General features: G+C 43.3%; 1 protein-coding gene across 1 annotated transcript in view; it reads left to right on the top strand.

Annotated features, from left to right (window-relative positions):
* LOC126213419 (eukaryotic translation initiation factor 4 gamma 1-like) overlaps positions 1-21,289 on the top strand; it is a 110,616-nt gene that overhangs the window by 60,790 nt on the left and 28,537 nt on the right. The window contains exon 3 of the mRNA XM_049941159.1: positions 21,013-21,182. Within this exon, the coding sequence (XP_049797116.1) occupies positions 21,013-21,182 (170 nt within the window). The remainder of the gene's footprint in view (positions 1-21,012; positions 21,183-21,289) is intronic.

Consider the following 21,289-nt stretch of genomic DNA (forward strand, 5'->3'; position numbering starts at 1 on the left):
CCCAGTTTTGCTTCTGAAATTTTTTTACAGTTGTTCCACATATGAAAATTAAATTGTTGGTAGACATTGTGGTTGTATATCTATGTAATGTTTAAAAATATTAATTTGCTCCAATACTTTATTTTTTGAAGACTAATTATACTCTTACCGGTTGTATGTGCTGGAATGTGAATCAGTTTTAACCAACAAACTATGTGAGTTGGGAGTGACCTTCAAGAGAAGTCATAGAACCATTCATTTCAGACTTTAGGTCCGCAGCACAAGCTCACACTGAAACCTTGTAGAGTGTAACAGAGCAACTGGCCATTCAGACACTGTCAGTTATGTGACTGGCTACTGCAGCTTCTTCATGATGGAACTTCGGTCTGCACGTGCTCATTCCTTTTCTACATTGAGGCACAGCTGCATTTATTAGCCTGTGTGAACTCTCAGAACAGTCAATTTGAGTTTCTCATCAGCTACATCGAGAGGCTCTACGAGATGCGGAAACATGAATGTGGCATGCCATTGTGTAACAGGAATTATTGTTCCAAACACTCTCTACCAAACTTACTTCTGACATGTGACACAGGACAGAAAGTTGGTCAGCATCAGTCGTAGTGTCGATCTAGATTTTGGTAACAGTACAAAATCAGTGCTGTATATACGAATGATACAAGAATGAGACAAACAGTACACTGAACGAAAGCCATCTGACAATTGTACGTAATTCCAATTCCGTGATTACATACTGTTATAATCGTGTAGAATTAATGTAATTATACCACACATTCCAATATAACTTTGACAAGTACTAGCATGAGTCCAACTGACACAGCTGTTATTTGTACATTCATACAACTACCTGTTTGTCACACTGGATGGCCAACATCTATTTTACTACTCATGATAAAACATTGGGTTCAAATTGCATATAAAAGTACAGTGATTTCAGAAAACAATTACAATAAAACACCATTTTGTCTATAGGCACAAATTCAAGAACCCTTACAAGTGTTACATTGCATAGAATCACTAATTCCCATGAAATGCAACATGATGAGAGATGTTAATATACTGCAGCCTTCATTCAGAGAACCAACCAAACAACTAAGCATGTTCACACACCAACGACATGTAGGACAGTATTAAAAACTGTTATCCACACATGGGTAAAAGATACTTCCGGTTTTCCTAAAAGTTTTGGTGTGATTTAGAGAACACAGAACAACTGCTGGACATTCATTATGCCATGCAGATCTCATCAATGAGGATGTAGGCATTAAGGAAAGAGAAGCAACCCTAACAGATTAGCCTGCACACTGCATTAACAATTATGGCAGAAAAAAAGGAGTGGCTGGTTGTATAATGTCATAAATGCAAATAGTGGTATACTTCACCTGCTGTTTGTGTTTGCTATGTTTTGCCCTGTTGGGTCTGCCACACACTATATTATTTTTGATGGTTTGCCTTTATGAATTTTTCTGACAGATCCACTGCCATGTACAAACTTTTGAGAGGAAGTGAAAGTAGCTTTCTCCACAAACAACAGAAATTTGTCTGCACTGTAAACAATAAAAATGATAAATTCTAGACTCAAGAATATAAAAGTAGCACATGTAAAACCTGTAAGCTACTACATAGGGCAAACTGTCAGGAATTTTCAAATTAGATGCATTGAACACAATTGTCAACATACATAACCAATTTACAAAATCAGCAATAGAAAAACACACACACACACATGCGCGATTTAATGGAGCAGTTTAAAATTTTTGTGCACCATAGAAAGTAATGACGAAAATTTTTAATGACAAACTGGAGAGTTACTCTTTCTCATGCTTAGATTGATTAGAATCCTTGTAATAAATATGTATTTCCACATATGTATAAAATTTAATGGATAATTCGGTACTTAGCAGTTCTAAAATAAATTTCATAACTGACAACTCTATATAGCCTATGTAATCTAATGTAATCCAAAAACACTAACACCTCTGTGAACAAACTCTCTGTGGAACCATAGTATCTTTGTAGTATGTTTTGTTTCCTAAAACAAAAAGTGTAAGTGATGATTTGCACATGTGTGACATTCTGTGTAATGGAGGTAGCACAATCCCTCTAAGCAGACAAACAAAAATGCCATTTCTGACATCAGCATTTAAAAATACTGTCATTTTGTCTGATTTTGCAACTGTAGTATAACATCTTAAGACATCTGCAATGGGAGACAAGCAGAAAATAACACATACAAACATCAAAAATATTCATGTAAATAAATTAACTTTAAATTGAGAACACATGCTCAAAACGAATTGTGCTAAGCATAAAAAAAGTACCGTAACTTGTGGAGTTTTTCAAAATTTAGATGATGAATCAGAACTATAGACTTTCCTAAAACACTGAATATGATAAACGAAATTAAGAACTCGGATGACATTTTGAATTCCAAATATCGTTTCCATTTACACACAAACATCTGAAGTTCTGGCATTTATTTTTGCACATGGACTTCACGAATCCTTGTCCAGTGCCTGTACAATTCCAAATTGCAGCTGACCTGAGAGGTAAATGTTGTGAACTGGTGTACAACTGCCTTACGTTCTGTCTTGGTATTTATATATAAAAACCATAATTTGTCACAACAGCCGAAATGTAGTGAGCATTCCCACCACCTTTATTTAGGAACATGAGCTCTGATTGTAGATCCTTTCTTGATAAATTGCAATTCCTCACTTTCTCCTGACATATTTGTTGATCAAACAGTCCACAGATGTACTGCTGGTTCATAGTGTCCATAGTACCCGTTGGACACTGAACTGCCAGCATACCCGTGGACTGTTCCATCACACTTGTAATGTCGGTCTTTCCAGTATTATGTAAAAATCATTCTTGGAGTTTGGTATTTTAATAATGTACCCTTCTAGCATTTGTCACTGCTATTTCAGAACAGATCTGTCCTGCTTGGACAGTGCCAGCATTAACCAAAAGTTCGATGAGTAAAAATGTAACAACATTGTACAAGTCTTTTCAGTTGTCCGTGACTCACGCTTATTGAATTCTCTCTAGGTGTAGATCAGTTACTGGCTCTTAAATAAAATGACAATCCTTCTGCACGCTATCATAGCACAGGGTTTATTCCACGCGCTGATTTATTACAATAGTAAAAAATGAAATTGTTCCTCTTCTAGAATCAAAGAGTGTTCCCCCATATGTGCCTTCATACAAAACAAACACCACCTGCAGTATGAGAAAAAGCTCACAAGAAGTGTCGACTGAAGTCTTCTCTTTTGACACAAAACTCAAATATAAGTTAAATCACGTTCATTCGTCCCAAAAGTATTGAAAAGCTTCTTTTAGTCAAACTGATAAATAGAACAGTTTCTGCTTTTAACAATAAAGACAAATATAAATGAACTTACATTTTTATGATTACAACCTTCTGAAACATTAAAGATATATAGTCAGGAAAATAACTTTAATAATTTTGAAATATGCGATGTGTAAATGGCAGTTTGTACTTAGTTGTTACAAAATAAATACATTATGATTAAATGACAGTGCACATTTAGATTTTACAAAATATGGAGGTGCTTATGAAAAAGCTAAACACATTTTTGAAACATAACAATATTATTTTATTTATTTTATGGAAAATTACACTTGGAAAAATATTTGTAAAGTAGAATCTTTAGGGTAATTATTTCTTACGACCTAAAAATAATGTTTTAATATATTTTGGATGCTTTGGAAAAAAATCATTCATATATACTTAAGTATCTTTCATTAATCCATTAGGCACACCTGTTTTATACAAGCGGCACTTAGTAAGTAAAGCAATACTTTCTTTCTTGTCCAATTTCAGTTGGAAAAAATGCTGATTTTGCTATGAGAAATCGTGGAATATTCCCACTTCAGCCCCTATAGTTGCATGAAGATCCGATAAGTCGTGGCAATATACATAGTCTTCAAGATGGCGTCTGTAATGGACGGGCCCTCCAAGCAGAGAGCCGTCATCGAGTTACTTTTGCCGAAAACCAGAGTATCGCCGGTATTTACAGGCACTTGGTGAATGTCTTTGGAGACCTGTCAGTGAATAGAGGAACAGTGAGTCACTGGGTGAGGCATCTGTCGTCATTGCAACGAGGTCACGCAAATATCCTATCTCCCGTGTGCCAGCCAGCCACACACATCTGTGACTCCTGCAGTGTCGGAATGTGTGGATACTCATTCGAGGAGACTGACAGACCACTATCGAACACCTCGCTGCACAACTGGACGTGTGTGTTGGTAGTGCCGACATTCTCATCCACCAGTTGGGGTACTGGAAGGAGTGTGCCCACTAGGTATCGTGGTGTCTAGCAGAAGACAACTAAGTGTAATGAAGGACCCTTGTATGGAATTGCTTGTATGTTACAATTCTAACAGGGTCTTTTGGACGGCCGAGTATAAAGTTATTGCATCCATTTGCTGTTAGGATGGTGTAACGTCTCTTAGCAAAACACATATTACATGTGATTAAAAAAAAGGAGAAAAGAATAATTGAACTGGATGATTGTAATTGTGTGGACAACGACTGTCGACCATAAATATAATAGACTGGCCCTGACGTCATTTTCGTGGCTCCAACATCTCTGGGCTAAAGTCACGTGAATGTTGGCAAAACATGGTTGTTTCGTGTTGCGCTTATGGCTGTACTCAGCGTTTTGTCGGGGGAAATGGCATTACATTTCACGTGTGTTTCTATGATAGTGCAGATGCGTTTGTTGAAATCTGCTGAAGTGACTTTTATGTTTTTTTTTTTACACTTGAAATAGTGAATCACGTAAATTAAAGTGCAGAGAGTGATGCCTGTAAAGTCAGACTCATATTACATTTTGGAAAGTATCAGTGATAATTCGGTTATAGAAGTAAGTATAACTGTTTCTCGTTCCTACTCATAGGTTCCGTAAGGATGAAAACCGAAGGCAGCTTTGGATACAGGCCCTGAAACGGAAAAACTTTAAACCATCTGCACATACGCGCCTTTTTGTATATACAAGTTAGATTATTATAAGGTAAGAGCACCTATAGTCGACACATGAAGAGAATTTTTTTCTACCTTCTAATACTATTAAATAAATCTAGGCTCCAAAATTATTTTCTGAAACTTCAAAGTCTCACCTTTCATCTAAAATATCATTTTTTTTTTAAACTGATAGTTTAAACTTTCGTAAGAATAGTAGGAACTGAACCTTTGAAGTGCACCTAAAATTGATACTCTAAAATGGACCTGCTCCTAAAGTCGACAATTTTGGCACCTGTAGTTGACATAATTCCCATACCCCATTTTCTTTTATAAGTGACTAGAGCTCAAAACGCGGCGAATCCAATATTTAAAGTTTTGACACGAGCCCACTCTTACTGTTTAAAAGAATTTTAACGACATTTTACTTTAATTGAAAGTTTATAGTAATGTCGTCCCTTTACCAACCAGAGGGGCGTTCGATGTATTTGTTAGATTTTATAAATGGTACTGTGAACAAATCCAGGTCAATGTAGTTCTGACATAATTTTTCGCAAATAAAATAATTTTTGTTGGAAGCGTATGGCAGTCACTTGAGAAATGTGGATAAAATACGATACAAACATAGGATGGCAGACCGCTGATTTGAAATCCCGCCACGTTTTGCCAACAGTCACGTGGTTTATGTTGGAGCCACACCAGCCCTATAGCTTCTGCACAGCAAGGCCAGTCTACTAGTATCTATGGTCGAAGGACTACTGTAAATAGTAATAACCGAACATTAATTTCTCTGTCGTCTTGTTAGATTTACGTGAGTAGGAAGAGCCTGTGACGTTATATTGTACGCTTGCGTAGCATTCTTTTGTCAAGATTGTGAGAGGGACGCCATTAGACAGAGCTTTGGAAAGGTGTGTATTAACTTAATTTGTTTAAATGTTTTGAATAGAGTTACTTAGTGAAAACTTGCATTATGATTTGTAATAAGCTTGCCTGGCATTTTATCCCATCCCTTTAAGACATTTTCAGTTATTTAAATATTATTCGAGGTGCAGAGCTGCGCTATGAACGAACGAGCCGCTGCCGCGGCGCATTCAAACTGCCTTAAATGACACCAATCATACCGCAAAGAAGCGGGCAGGTAAAATAGTGAACTAAAATTATTTCTTTCAGCTTCCGGAATTGCAGAGCAGAGCAGCAGATTTTATGATGTGTTTTACAGGTTGACACGGGCTGCTGATAATATATTATTAACAGTGCAAAAAGATAATTTACCTTCATAACATAAAAGAAATCTTGCTGTGCGTAGTTCTGGTCTGACAAACCTTATAGTAAAAACATCTTTTTCTCTGATACTAGTCTCATGTTCTCGTGTTAGTCGTGGTACTTATTGGTATTTTACTGTTACAAAAATCCACTGCAAAATTTTGATGTTGAACAAACATTGAGTACTGTAACATCAGTACTGATAACGAAATAATTTTCAGTAACCTTCTCAATAACTGTAAAGTCAGGAAGATATGTTGGACTTTATGGCGAGTCACAGTAACGAAAAAATGTTCCTTTAATAGAACGCCAGATCCAGAATAAAAAGAACATAACATACTTGATCCAAAGAAAGTCACAGCACAGCATCACTAAAAAAGTATTTCGGGGCTCTTTTCGTAGCAACATATTTTATCTCGTGTATTAGTTGTTACGCGAGTAATAATAAAACGAAGAAAATGGAGAGCCAGCGAAAATGGAATGCGCGGGTGGTAGTTCCGGGTAGTGCAGAATGTGGAACACGGAAAACTTAGTTTTACCATCTATAAATAAAGACGGTGCGACAATGCATTACGCGCGTCTGGTAACCCGTCGTCACTGTGTCGAGAGCGACACGTGTTCGCAACTGGCCGGTCTCAGACTGTTCTTCGTAACCGGTGGCTGTGTACACGCCACGGCGCGTGACTCAGATTGCTTTTCCCGCGAGCATTACGCGTGATAACCGCACAGCACGGCGGCTCTCCCGCTGCCCGCTACGGCCGTTCAATTCTGCCGTTACCATCACCCTCCCTCATGAAAACGAGCTACCGAAGGTTGCTCGAGACTACCTCCTGGGCGTCCTGTGTTTGTCTCGCCAATGGCGGCGTTGGAGGGCACTTCGACATTTATTCTGTTTGCAGACACAGTGACGATGGGCACTGACGAGCGGGTTTTCAGGACGACAATTTCATACATTACATAGGTTGTACATACAAGAGACATCAATAAAAGCACAAAGAACACAACACTGACAATCAAATATGGATTAGTGTTATTGGAAGACTCGATAGACTTAATTTTAGTTGCTACTTCTAAGAAATTTAACTCAGCATTTATTACACTTTCATGGATATCCGCAATTAAATTGTCATCCTCGGGTAAGCTGGACAGAGAATGATTTGCATAGGTCAGTAAGTATGAGTCATTGTAATATTGTAATAAACAGGTAACATCCTTGATAAAGGGAATTTTGCATCTGCATGAAAGGTGGTTGGTAATACAGAAGGCATGTCAAACAGATCACACGATAAAATCACAGTGCGTAACTTTCAGAATTAAATCACATTCGAGGGTTGGATTCCCTCACTTCCTCATCGAGGACTCGCACTGCCTGGGCTACTCTCAGGGTGTACCTTCGACGTGGAAGAGCCCCACTCGTGCTTGTCGCGTTGTTGCCCGTCTGCACGCCGTCACTGCTGCCCGCCGCCGCCGCCGCCGCCCGGTGCTCTCCGCCGCCGCCGCCGCCGCCGCCGCCGCCGCTTGGTCGCCGTCTGTCGGTGCTCGCCGCCGCCGCCGCCGCCGCCGCCGCCGCCGCCGCCGCCGTCGTCTGTTCGCCGCCGCCCGGTGCTTGCCGCCGCCGCAGCCGCCGCTTGGTCGCCGTCTGTCGGTGCTCGCCGCTTCCTCTTCTGCCGCCGCCGCCTGGTCGCCGCTTCTTCAGCCGCCGCCGCCGCTGTCGCCGTCTCTTGGTGCTCGCCGCTTCTTCTGCCGCCGTCTCTTGGTGCTCGCCGCTTCTTCTGCCGCCGTCTCTCGGTGTTCGCTGCCGCCTGCGATCATGGACGCCCCAACTACCACCATCATCTACACCTCTCCTTCACCTGCCCCCATTGTAACGTCATGGAGTGCTTCCTCTGGGATTCACCCGTCTCATGCACCTCCCCTACTCACAGTCTCCTCCCCATCCATCTCCTCTCCATCGATGTATCCCCACCTGTACGTCACTCCTGCTCCTACCCCTGTTACTGCCCCTGCTACTTCTCCCGCTACTGCCTCTGCCCCTGCTCCCAACCCCCCTCCGACTCCTGTCGCCCGCCGAGACGACTTCCCCCCTCTACCCCCTGCGACTACCGCTGCTTCCCCTACCGGAGTCTCCGCCCGCCGCGCCACAGTCGCCGCCACAGAGCGCCCTACCCTCTCATCCGGTGCTCCTGCCTCACAGGAGGGCCCTGCCTCCCACCACCTCCCCATCCATCCAGTCCCTCCTCCCTCCTCCCAGGCAACACCCGCCAAAAAATCTTCCAAACGGCCCAGTGGCGACCTCTCCTCTACTCCTTCCTCCAAAAGGCCGCTGCCCGCCCCGCCTCCCCCACCTCCCACTGACCCCACTATGGATACCACCCCACCTCCCTCCTCTCCAGCCCCTTCCCTGTATACCTTTGTCCTAGCAACCCCTGATCCGAAATTCCTGGATGCCCGCACCCTCACCCTTGAAATCCGGAAGTACATCCCCAGTGCACCCATCACCCAACTTATCCCTCGCAGAGACTCTGTTCTCATCAAGTCTCCCTCTCCATCCTTCCATACTGATCTCCTCCGGCGCCTTCCCCGCATCACCTTTGGGCCCCACGCATCCCTCACCCCATTCCTTACATCCTCCTCTCCTCGCCAACCCCAACCGCCACGTCGTCCGCCGACCCTCACTGCCGTCATCACAAAACTCAGCCCTGTGGTCACGGAGGCTGAGGTGTTGGCGGAACTGAATGCCCACCCCTCCCTGGAAATCCGCTCTGCCCGCCGTATTTACAACTCCTCTGGCCCTACTTTCCTCATGCGTATCTTTACAGAGTCCGCCTCCTCCATCGACCACCTCCTCACGCAGGGAGCCCTGATTTTCAACCGCCGCCACCCTGTTGACCCGTCCCGTTCCCCTCCTCAATCTTACCGCTGCCAGCGTTGTCTTCTGTACAATGACCACCTCACCCAGAACTGCAAGAACCCACCCACCTGCCCCCATTGTAAAGCCTCCCACTTCCTCAAACAGTGTCCCAACCTCGCCTCCCCCCCATCCTGCAACACCTGCAATGAACCTCACCCCACCTATTCCTCCAAATGCAAAGCCAAGCCCCCTCCCACCAACCCTGAACTCACTGTCCCCCTTCGCCCCATTGACCCACCTATCCACCCTAACAATTCCCTCCGCCCTCCCCCTACGGCAGAAGACATCATCCGGTTCCTCACCGTCGTCCTGCAGAACATCCACCCCTTCCAGCGCCCCCACACACTCCAGCAGATTTCCCTCGCTGCCCGCTCTGTTTTCCACTTAAACACCTACGCCACATACTCCCACAACCAGGCCCACTTTACCTTCACCCGTCTAGACACCCTCGTTTAAGCCCCTCTCCCCTTCCCGCACCCTTCCCGCACCCACTCTCATGGCTCGTCAACAGTATCGTCTCCTCTACCTCAACATTCGCTCCCTCCTTGCAAACAAATACCTCTTCATGCATACCCTCTCCCAGCACCAGGTTGACTCCTTCATCCTTAATGAAACCTTCCTCCAACCCCACCATGTGGTCCGCATCTCCCCTTATCTCCTTCACCGCACTGACAATCCCCTTCCCCTAGCTCGAGGCGGGGTCGCTATCGGCCACCTCCGGCATCTCCCTGTCCGGCCACAACCCCTCCTCAATGACCCCACCGAACACCTTCTCCTCAGCCTCTTTTTTCCCTCCCTCACCGTCACCTGTGCCACTATCTATATTCGCCCCGCAGCTCCTCTCCCCTTTGACTTCATTTCCCATGTTGACCGTACCTTCTCCACCTATGTGATCGCCGCTGACCTCAACATCCACAGCCGTGACCCTGCCACCCTTCGGCGGTGGCATCAGTTCCTTGCCACCCTCCATGGTGACCTTGTTCCTCTCCCACAGCACACCCGTCCTGAAAGTAACTCCACCCCCGATGTTATCCTCGCTTCCCCCAACCTCCTTGGTCGCATTGCCGTTGATGTCCTCGATCCCGTCGGTAGTGACCATCTCCCTGTCCTTCTCACCATCTCCTCTACCCGTCCTGCCACTGCAGCCACCCGCCCCCCTGCCCCTCCGAAGTCTGTCCATGACTACCACCGTGCCAATTGGGATGCCTCCCGGGAATCCATTGCCTTACAGGTCGACAGCCACCCCCTCACTTTCCACCACCCTGATGACATCACCCATGCCTCTTCCTTCCTCCAGAAGACCATCACTGACGCTGTGGAGGCTCATGTCCCTACCAAACTCATCCACCCTCACCGCCCTACGCTTCCTCCGCAGGCCGTCCTTCTTCTGCGTGAATCCCGCAGGCTCTACCGCTCCTTCCTCCGCACTCGTGACCGGGATACTCTCACCCGCCACCGGCAATTACAGCGACATATCCGGAACCTCCTTACAGCAAAGAAACGCCGGGACTGGCGTCAGACATGCACACGCCTCAACTCCACCCTCCCTGTCAACTCCTCCAAGTACTGGTCAGCCTTCCACCGCCTTACTGGTAGCCATCCCACCCCACATTACCCCATCCTCCATGACGATCGCCCTTTTCCTGACAACCTCAGTAAGGCTAACCATTTTGCTTCCCACCTATCCGAGGTCTTCTCCATTCCTGACGATCCCCATTTTGATTACTCCCTCTTCCCCACTGTCCTTGACCGCACTGACACCTCGGTCCCCCCGCTCGCCCCTAGCTTCCAGTACTTGGATCGGCTACCCCCCTCCGACATCAACACTCCCATCACCATGCAAGACATCACACTCGTCCTCCGCTCCAAACGCAACACCGCCCCTGGTCATGATGGCGTCACCTACCGTCACCTCAAGGAATCCCCTCCATCCTTCCTGTCTGTCCTTGCTACCCTGTACAATGTCCTCCTCTCCACTGGATTTTACCCTGACCTGTGGAAGACTTCCCGTGTCCTGCTGTTCCCTAAGCCTAACAAACCCCCCTCTGCTACCTCTTCCTATCGTCCCATCTGCCTCACCTCCGTGTTCAGTAAGGTCTTTGAGGCCATCCTCTCTCGCCGTATCCACTGCCACCTTAACCAGCACCGCCTCCTTCCTCTTACCCAATGTGGCTTCCGGCCTTCCTTCTCTGCTGACGACCAGCTCCTTAACCTTACCCATCTTCTTTCCCTCCAACTTAACTCCCGTCGCTCTGCTATCTTTGTTTCCCTTGACCTCCAGAACGCCTATGACCGTGTCTGGCATCCCGGGCTCCTTTTCAAACTCCAGACCTATGCTCTCCCTATCAACTTCGTCCGTCTCGTTGCTTCCTTCCTCTCCCATCGTCCCTCCTATGTGACTATCCACAATTCCAACTCCCGTACTTTCTACCCCTCTGCCGGCGTGCCCCAAGGTTCTGTCCTTTCCCCTCTCCTCTATCTCCTGTACACTGCTGATATGCCCAAACCTCCCCCTCCTGTTCATCTTCTCCAGTTCGCTGATGACACCGCCTTCCTAGCCCTTTATCCTACCCTTCAACGGTCCCAACGTACTCTCCAAACCCACCTTGACCAATTCACCGCTTGGTGCAACCAGTGGTTCCTCCGTGTTAATCCCTCCAAGACCCAGGCGATCATCATAGGCCGCACCACCCGTTCCTTCCGCCTCCATGATTTCTACCTCACCATTTATGGCCGTCCTATCCACCTCACTCCTACCCTCAAATACCTTGGCCTCACCCTCGACCGCCACCTCACCTGGACTCCCCATCTCCTTACCATCCAAAACAAAGCTCACAACCGCCTCCGCCTCCTGAAACTCCTGTCCGGCCGGACGTGGGGTCTGCATCCTTCTACCATCCTCCACACCTACAAATCCATGATCCGCCCCATCCTTTGTTATGCCAGCATCGCTTGGATTTCCGCCCCTCCCCGGTTCTATAACGCCCTCCAAATCCTCGAACGCCATGCGCTCCGCCTCGCCTTCCGCATCCGCCTTCCGTCCCCCACGCGCATCCTCTATGACCTCATCCCCTTCCCCCACCTTCTCCTTTTCCTTGAACACATCCGCACACTCTATGTTGTCCGTCGCCTTGATCCCCCTCACCCCCTGGTGTCTCCCTTCCTCTCCACTCCCGACCAGTTGCCGCGCCTTTACCGTTGTGTCCCTCCCTCTCTCCATCTCCACACCCTCCATCTCCTTTCCCAACACAACTTCCACCGTCTACCGCTCCCGGATGATGAGCTTCGCCTTGACATCTACCCTTCCTACCAACTCTAACCCCCTCTTCCTGCCTCCTCCTCAGGGCTCCCTCTCCTCCCCCTCCCTCCTTCTGAGCGGATTTCCCCTCCCCCTCCATCTCTTGTGCCTTCTTTCAGTGTCTCTGCGCTCCCTCCTGCCCTGTCTTCCCTTTTCCTCTCCCGCCCCATGTGTCTCCTGCCTCTTCGTGAACCCACGGTTCCCCTCCTCCCTTCCTCCCGCCGCTTCCCCAGCTGCCCCATGCTCTCCCCTCCTTTTCCATCCTCTCTGCCCTTTCCCTCGGCAGGTCCCACCTGGTAGTTTTATTCTTCGTCGTGTGTGCTCCGAGTGGGTTTTAAGTGTGTTGTTTCGGAGTGTTTTTAATACTGTGGCCGACTTTTAACCTGTGCCTGTGCATCTAGTGACTTCCATGTGTTTTAAGAATCACCAATTGTGTTTTTTAACTTTCTGGTGACTTTTTTAACTGTCCCCAATGAACGTCTACATATCAGTGTATTTTTACCTCCATTTTCTCCCCTTACTCTGTTTTATGTTCCCCCTTTTTACCTCCTTATGTATGTATTATTTTATTCTTGTTTTAATTGTCATATCACTCGGCTGAAGAGCGGCGGATTGTGCTGCTGACAGCCCTCCCCTGCCCGTATGGGGCAGGGGAATGAAATCACAATAAAGAAAAAAAAAAAAAAAAAAAAAAAAAAAATTTCAGAATTAATCCACTACCAGTTAATTTGAATGTGACAGGTAGTTCAGGTGTGTCAAACGTTTTACAGGTAAATGTGATTTCGAGAGTTGAGTTGAATGAATATATTGTACCTTCAGAATATCTTTTAAGGAATAGCTGATGAAGATGCATTAAAATCCTAGGACAATCACCACAAGGCGGATTGTTCGTAAACAAATCTTTCTCACAACTGTACGCTTTAGTATCTAAGAATACTGCCATCTCTGGGCAAATTAGCTTATGACTACGTTTACACTTACGAACATGAGGGATACAAAATATCTTCTATCTTTACTAATTAATAAATAATGCTTTAGCTGATACACTGCGTGACTACCTACTTGCTTCCATTTCACAGGGTAAGTATGAATTTTATACATTTCAAAATTATGCTTGGATCTGGCAATATAGAAACAATTACAGTTAATTGATCTTCAATCATTAAAAAAATAGGTGGTAGTTAATATGTAATAAGCATATAAATTGTAGGAATTGACAGAGTAAATCGTGGTAGATGATGCATCTAGCTTACGTTCAATCGACAGCAACATTTTTAAAAATTGATCTGGATGCAATAAAATACTATTCGAGCAATCTTGGATACTTCTGTGAAGGGTGTGGGGACAGTGTGTTACCCTAGGTGGAAACCGGGGTAATTGTGGGAGCGGAAAATGTTTTGTGAGGACAACTTCCATCTGCACAGCTGCGTGCTGTGCCACAGGGCACCTATCTGCAATTTGACGTGCCTTCTTTATGATAAATAGCAGTCTGTCTTTTCATGCATTGTTGATGTTCCTACCTGTAGTTTCCATTATTTTGATTACTGGAAGTTGAGTGTGTCAGTGATAAAATTACTATAGGCTCATTATTGTTACTGCATTATTGAAAACATCTGTGATTTCCAGTTGAGCGCACTAATGTATTTGCTTTTGCTTCAGGTTTGTAGGAGAATTGTTTAAGCTCGGTATGCTGACGTTGAATACTATGCATTGCTGTATACGACACCTTCTGAAGCAGAGGGATGAGGAGTCGCTAGAGTGCCTGTGTAAACTGCTAACTACTATAGGAAAGGATGTGGAGAGCAAAAACCATGTAAGTTCTTAGTAAAAGAGGGGAGTGAAAGTGAGTTTTGTGTGGTATGTGCTTTGTGGTGTGATTTTTGGTACGCTGTTGTGGACACAGTCTACTCGATAGAAGTTCATTAATCATGTTTCGGTTGTTGTAGCTCTTATTTCTGTTCTAACTAGGAAAAATTAGAGAGAAATTCTGCTTCATACAAGGGACAGTTTGGTAAGTTCAGTTGCACTCGGACCCATTTCAGCTTACTGTGCTAGCTTCAGGTGGTTTTTATTTTCTTTCTGAAAATTATTACATGTTAACATCTTGTTTAAGGTAAAATTTCTCTCCAGTAACTTATCAAAGGCATACTTTAGCCCAAATACAAATGGTTAATGCATTTTAAAAACTTAGTAATGTGGTTTTGTGTTGATGCACCTACAATAAACTTACATGGTTTTGTGCAGAAGGCTCTCCTGAAAGACAAAAATTCCAAAGTATAAAGTTTACCAGTTAGTTGCAATTGCACCAACATATTGCGTGGCACTTCTGTAATGACTCAACAATCACATTGTAATTCTGCTAGCCAGTGGCAAAATTATAAATTACTGTTGGGAAATTCAATGAATGCCCTAACCTCCAGGTCAGTTAATGTAGCTGGCCAGGATGGAAAGTTATGGGACAAACCAAACCGTTCTATTCTCTGAAAACAGTGACTAGTGCTATTACTGTAATCAGTTTGTTTTAGGCATCTGACCCATTAAATTATAAAATATTTATGGTTCAAATGGTTGCCTCTGGTGTGAAGAAGTTAAAAGTATGTCCGGTACAATTAAAAGTAGGGTTTGTGATAGTGGACTTACACTTTCCAGGGAGGGAAGGAAATTTCGTAATTGGTAGAAAATAGAAATTTACAGCTTTTCGTATATTCACATGTAATACAACATACAAGCTGTCACACGGTGTGTGCATACTACACCCATCAAGAAATAGACTATTTTAAACTCCCTATATGTGACATTGAAATACGTGTCTACCGTGAACATCACACGATGAATGTAGGACTAACATCAGCTCATACTCGGTCCCAGTTGCAAGTTAATCTATTCCTTGGCTTCCTGGAGTAACAAAAAATTGCAGTGTTGCATCTAAATGACTGAATTTACAACTTTGAAAGGCTATTATAACCTAAACTTCCTGTGTTTACAGCCCAACAAAATATTGGAAGGGAAACAGTTAATCATTTTATAAACATTCATTGTTATGTGATAAAACTTGTGTTGAACATGTTGTTCTATTATTTCTTTGCTACTTACCAGTTTTGATTGGGTTGTTCCAGCATAATGTGAAGCTAAAAATACATAATTAACGTTTTGCACCTTCCAGCACTAAGGTCGTTTCACATGCTCAATATCAGATATTTGACACTTTATCTCATTTGTAAAAAGTTTGATATTCAAAGGTGTTTTATATGTGGGAAATGGATTCTTTAGAGTTGAGGGTGGATGTCAACTGGTTCTGCACTAAGCCTATAGAGCAGGGTGTATACACCCCAGGGAAATCTGGGAAAAGAGTGGGAATTTCTTCACCCGGGAGAAAAACTTCAACTTTGGGAATTTTTTTGAATTCTGGGAATATGTTGTTGTTTTAGTTGTCAGTTAAATTTTTGTGATTTTGACTGGTACTCTAACAAAGAATATTATTGTATCCCACCACTGGAGAATAATAATGCAGCAATAAAACATAAACAAGAGAAAAAAAGTTAGTCGCAAAGAAATGCACCTTCTACAGCAGCACACACAAGCGTCCGCCAACAGCAAAATGTGTCAAAGGTGTTAGGATGAAGAGACTATGCAGTACGTAGTAACAACAAACTGCTTTTGATGAGTATGACGTCACAAATCCTTACATTAGATTAGTTCGAGCAGTTGCCAGAGGGCTCGAGCACATGCGAAATCAGTTGCACGTCAGCAGTACTTTCTCGCACTTCAGACCACTTAAAAGCCAGGTGCCAAACAGAAAGTTTTCCTGGCACGCCCGAGCAGCCCGATTCGTACAAGCGCTGAGCATTCTGAGTTTTAGTGTGAAGGGTAGTCTCCACATGACCTGTGTTAGTGATTTTACTGTTTCCTCTTCATTTACAGCTCCCATGTCTCATAAAAACAAAACAGATTTCTGTGACCAGAAGTTACCAAGTGAATTAAAAGACATTTGCATAATTAATGAAGGCTGAATTATGTAATTGGTTTCATTTTTCTGATTTTTATTTTATTACCATGTTTTTGGTAGTCGAGCATTAATCACCTGACAGAACAATGAAGTTGTTTTTGTTGATTTGCTAAAGAAATTTGGCTTTTATTAATCTTTCCCACTGAGGCAATCAATTTATTTGAAATGAAGCTTGCATTCCTCAGTATATGCTAGTTCCAACTGTTGGCTGAATTTCGAGTGCACGTTTTCATCTTCTGGCATGTATGGCATTATGCCATAATAAAGAACGAAACATGAGATAGTACATTACTGGTACTCCAAGAAAATTTATATCCTGAAAACCACACTGTAAACTCAATCAGATGGGGCCTTACTTAGTTGTGAATCTGGAAAAAAGAAAACGGTGTTCACTTCAAGCCTAATTATGCCTTTGAGTATGGTTTACGAAAATCTGATCATCTGAGGAGTATCCTCTGATGTCCTGTTTTTTATTATGTAATAGATGTTTTAGTGCTCTATAAACACGAAATACGGCTTCCTACGCCATTGTAGCTGCACACTCACAGCAACGCCTGTTTCTTGGTGCTCTGTGGCAACTACTGAAATGAACCTAACATGTCTCGGGGAAATATTGTGAATGGTGGTTTCAAAAGAGTTATGTTCAAAATAAATTTCCCTTTACGCAAGATGAATTAAGTTGTGTGAGAATGTGAACTGTTTATTAAATCAGATTGTTTGACTCTTGCTTAAAATGTAACACTTTGAGTACCAGCCGTTTAGAAGAATTTCGAGCCCAGAATTTTAAATTTTAGTAGTACAGTTGTGTAATGTATCGTAAAGTGTAACACACGCAGAAAAGACCCATATTACATGTGAAAGCTTAGCTTCTCTCGTAGATTATTACTCTTAGAGATCAATGTTACTTGTGAAAGTGTAGCTTTTCTTGTAGCTACATGACATATATGAATGTAAACCATAAACTTTTCCTATTTGTATGCTCACGCTACTTACGTGATGTTGCTGTTGGCTGACATGTTTCCTATACTCTCTGCTATCATTGGCTTGTGAGGTCATGCGAAATGAGCTATGATCAGCATACCAGAGAGCATCACAATCTCAGTTCCAGTGTTCCGGAAACGAATGTTTCTCAGTCAAATATTTTTTCAAATGCAGGAATAGGTAAAAGTCAATGAACACCAAATCAGATGTCCCTTTGATTCCTATTTCAAACCTTTTTCTGTTTGTCAATGTATCCTTGTGACTAGTTGGCTGTGGCAGTGTTAGTGACTAAAAAGGTCAGTCAAACTTGCTGTATGTTGCTTTCTCAGATAGAAGCAGTTGTGTGCTCTTGTATTCTGTAGCTTAAGAGACAGTACAGTTCCTTACAAGAGTTACATGATAGGTGATACAGTTACCTGTACAGTTGTACAGTGAAAAATTAACCCTCTGGACACACAAATGTGAAACTGCAAAGCTGTTTATTCTTTTCTAGGATCTGTCAAATTACTTTGACGAGATGAAGGCGCTTTCAAAGCAGCGTGGCCAGATCTCTTCGCGTGTGAGGTTCATGCTCCAGGACGTTATAGAGTTGCGTGACAACAAATGGGTTCCTCGGCGGGACGACTCCGCACCGAAAACGATCTACCAGATTCAGCGCGAAGCTAAGCGGGAGTCGATGATGGAAATGCAGATGCCATCTGGAGGTGGTGGCGGTAGTCGCGGGGGCGGCGGCGGTCGTGACGACAGAGGAGGTGACAGGAGAAAACGTAAGTTGGTGTACTGTATGATTTCTTTAGTGAAGTGACACTGTGTGTTTTTATGTGTAGGATAGGACTGCAAAATGGTTGTTATGTCTTGGGCAAATGCATGGTGTTAATGGTGATTTACCGAAATAAAATGGTTAAATGTGCAAGAGCTTTCAGCTGAGTGCTCCTTGGTCATTTTAAAGTGTTGGCAATAACTGCGGACATGGAAGAGGAACACACTGTTGAAGGGTTGTATTTATTTGACTTCATGATCTGGCCACAAGTTCAAAAAATTTTCATCTGTAATTCTGCCTCTTTTGTCTGATACACATACTAAAAATATTAGAAATTAAATTTGAGTTGTCTTATTAGCCATACGTAGAGATCAAACAATGCAAAAAACAAGCTACGTACATTGATTGAACACACACATGTGTAACCACTGCACATTAAATATTGTCAACACTTGGTGGTAAGGTGAAATGCAGTTCATTTCAGCAATTTATAAATGTAAGGCTACTTCTGCAGCACAGTTCATCTGCTACTGTGAGGTTCGTTCACAAGTGCTATTGTGTACGCAGTACCTTGTGTCATGTATTGGTAGATGCTTTGCTTATGTTGTGTTTTTACAATTAGGACAACAGTTCTACATTTTGTTGCTAATGGTTCTGATGAAGTAGTTTGATGTCCAGGGCTGTGATCAGTATGGAAAACTGTTTCTTCTAGCATACTATCACCATATTGATACTAAAAGATATCTCATGATATCATATCTTCACTGTCATTAGTCAATTTTTCTTTCACGCCCATTTCCTCTGATAAATTAACAAAAGTTTATTGCACAGTCATCCAGTGTCTACGAAGGATCAACAATAGATGACTGGCATGTTGCCATCTGCATTGGAACTATAATCCCTGCCATTTTCAGAACGATCTTTACTCATTCTCTGAAATAATGCAAGACAGCTCTGGCATTTCCATTAAAAAATATTTACTGGTTTCAGCTAACACATAATTTCCCCTTTCGCTGCTGCTGTCACTCTGGGTCGGCATCAGCAGTAGTACTTTGCAAAAGGCATAACAGAATTTCCTCCTCCTTTATTCGGCAAGAGTACGTTGTGTGAAACTAAAAAAAAACGACTACCTGTCACTGCTGCTCATGATGTTGTGAGATCTGCAGTGGTTTCAGAAGGAACCACCACAATAATTATGAGAACAAATACAATAAGCTTAATTATTATTGCAACATACAAAGTATGAATTTTAATAGGACAGTTTTCTGTTCTTAATTCCTGTGCAAAATATGCTTTACAGAGACACATTCAATCACAGTTTGAGAAAAAGAAAACTATGCACAGCCTGCAAAAATGGCTGCTATCTTTGCTCTTCTGGCTGCCGATATTTCTAACGTGTAGTAGTTCAAGCTGCAGCTGCTAAATAGCAGCACCTAATGGAGACATAAAGGGTGGCTGCAGATGTATCTACTATACATACAACACAAAATGAGAAAATTCTAGGTTGTTTTAAATGGAACCACATTGTCCAAAAGGGTCTGCCTTGCTAAGCATCAATATCCATGTTCAGATTAGATATCTTGGCATTATTGAATGAGTTTATGTTAAATTTAAATGTTGTGCATTCTCACTCAGTGGAGAAGTTTTTTGATAAAAATGCATTGGAACAGGTGGTGGTGGCGGCCCTAGCAAAGATGGGTGGCGGTCAGTCCAAAGGAAGAACCTTGACACCAGCAAGTTGCGGATCAAAGTGGTGAGTACCGCTGCTGAATGTCCTGGATAATTGAGAATTGTGAACTATACTTAGATGTCCAATTCCTCTTGTGAGGTAAGGTTTTGTAAATGTACTTAACTGAAGGACCAGGTAGTATTAGTCTTATTGAAATTTTGTGGTAGTGGGTGTGGTGTTTGTTAATTTTGTAGTGACATGAACCATTGCCGCACTTCGTTAGTGACGGAAATGGAATGATGTAGAGAGGATATAAAGTGCAGATTGGCAGTAGCAAGAAAAACATTCCTGGGGGGAAAAAAATTCGTTAACATTGAATAGAAACTTGTTACCATTGTCTGGAATGTCGCCTGACATAAAACGAAATGTGGGCGATCAGCAGTCCAGGCAAGAGGAGAACAGAAGCTTCCGAAATGAGGTGCTACGGGATAATACGGAAGATTAGATGGGTAGATCAATAACCATTGTGGTATTAAATTGAATTGTGTGGTGAAATGAATTTGTGACCCAACTTCACTTAAAAGAACGGACCTTTTAACAAGACACATCATGAGTCCTTTTTGTACTAGAGAGAAGTGTAAAAATTGTAGAGAGAACGGGGGTAGAGTATAGTAAACAGATTGTAGGCTGTAGAAACAGAGGCTTGCACTGGCCTAACTACTGTGCTGACCTTCTTGAAACCAGTCTTTCGACTGATAACAACAGCCACATACACAACATAAATAATAGACGTTCATGAAATATAAAAAGCCTCTCTGTGTGACTGCAAAGGATATGGCATCACATTTATTCTGCAGTCGAGTTCGGTACATATTCCACTCTCCTGTCGTTTTTCAGTGTCTGAGAACAGGTTATTATTTAACTTGACCAGAAAAGCTTGCAAGATCAAAATATCACAGCTATAAACAAGCTCATCAAACATGCAGAGCAAAATACTGTAAAGGCTTTATACCCTAAGCGCAGCCCCCAAATCTTCATCCATAGTTACAGTTGAGCTTCTAAATGTTCTTGAAAGATATAGGCAGAAATAATATACTTTTACTGGACAGTATGAAAATAAGGAACAAATTCTAATTGCAGTCTGACCCGACGAGTGTATTGCTGGGTGGAAGCAACCAGTTTGCTGCCTGGACACAAGGGGCAGGTGGCAACTCCGACTCGGACCACAGCTCGGCGTTCCCCCAGACGAGCAACACGTTTGCCGCGCTGCAGGATGTCGAAGACAAGAAGAGCGGTGTCGGCATGTTCAGGTGGGCGTCGCTTATTGCTGTACACTGCTGCTTTCTCGTATTCATTCTGTAAACCTTTTAAGCTGTTAATGTGTGTGACAACTGACAGTAGTGTGTTATATAGGAAA

This window comes from Schistocerca nitens, chromosome 11, assembly GCF_023898315.1.
Source record: "Schistocerca nitens isolate TAMUIC-IGC-003100 chromosome 11, iqSchNite1.1, whole genome shotgun sequence".
Classification (NCBI taxonomy): Eukaryota; Metazoa; Arthropoda; class Insecta; order Orthoptera; family Acrididae; genus Schistocerca; species Schistocerca nitens.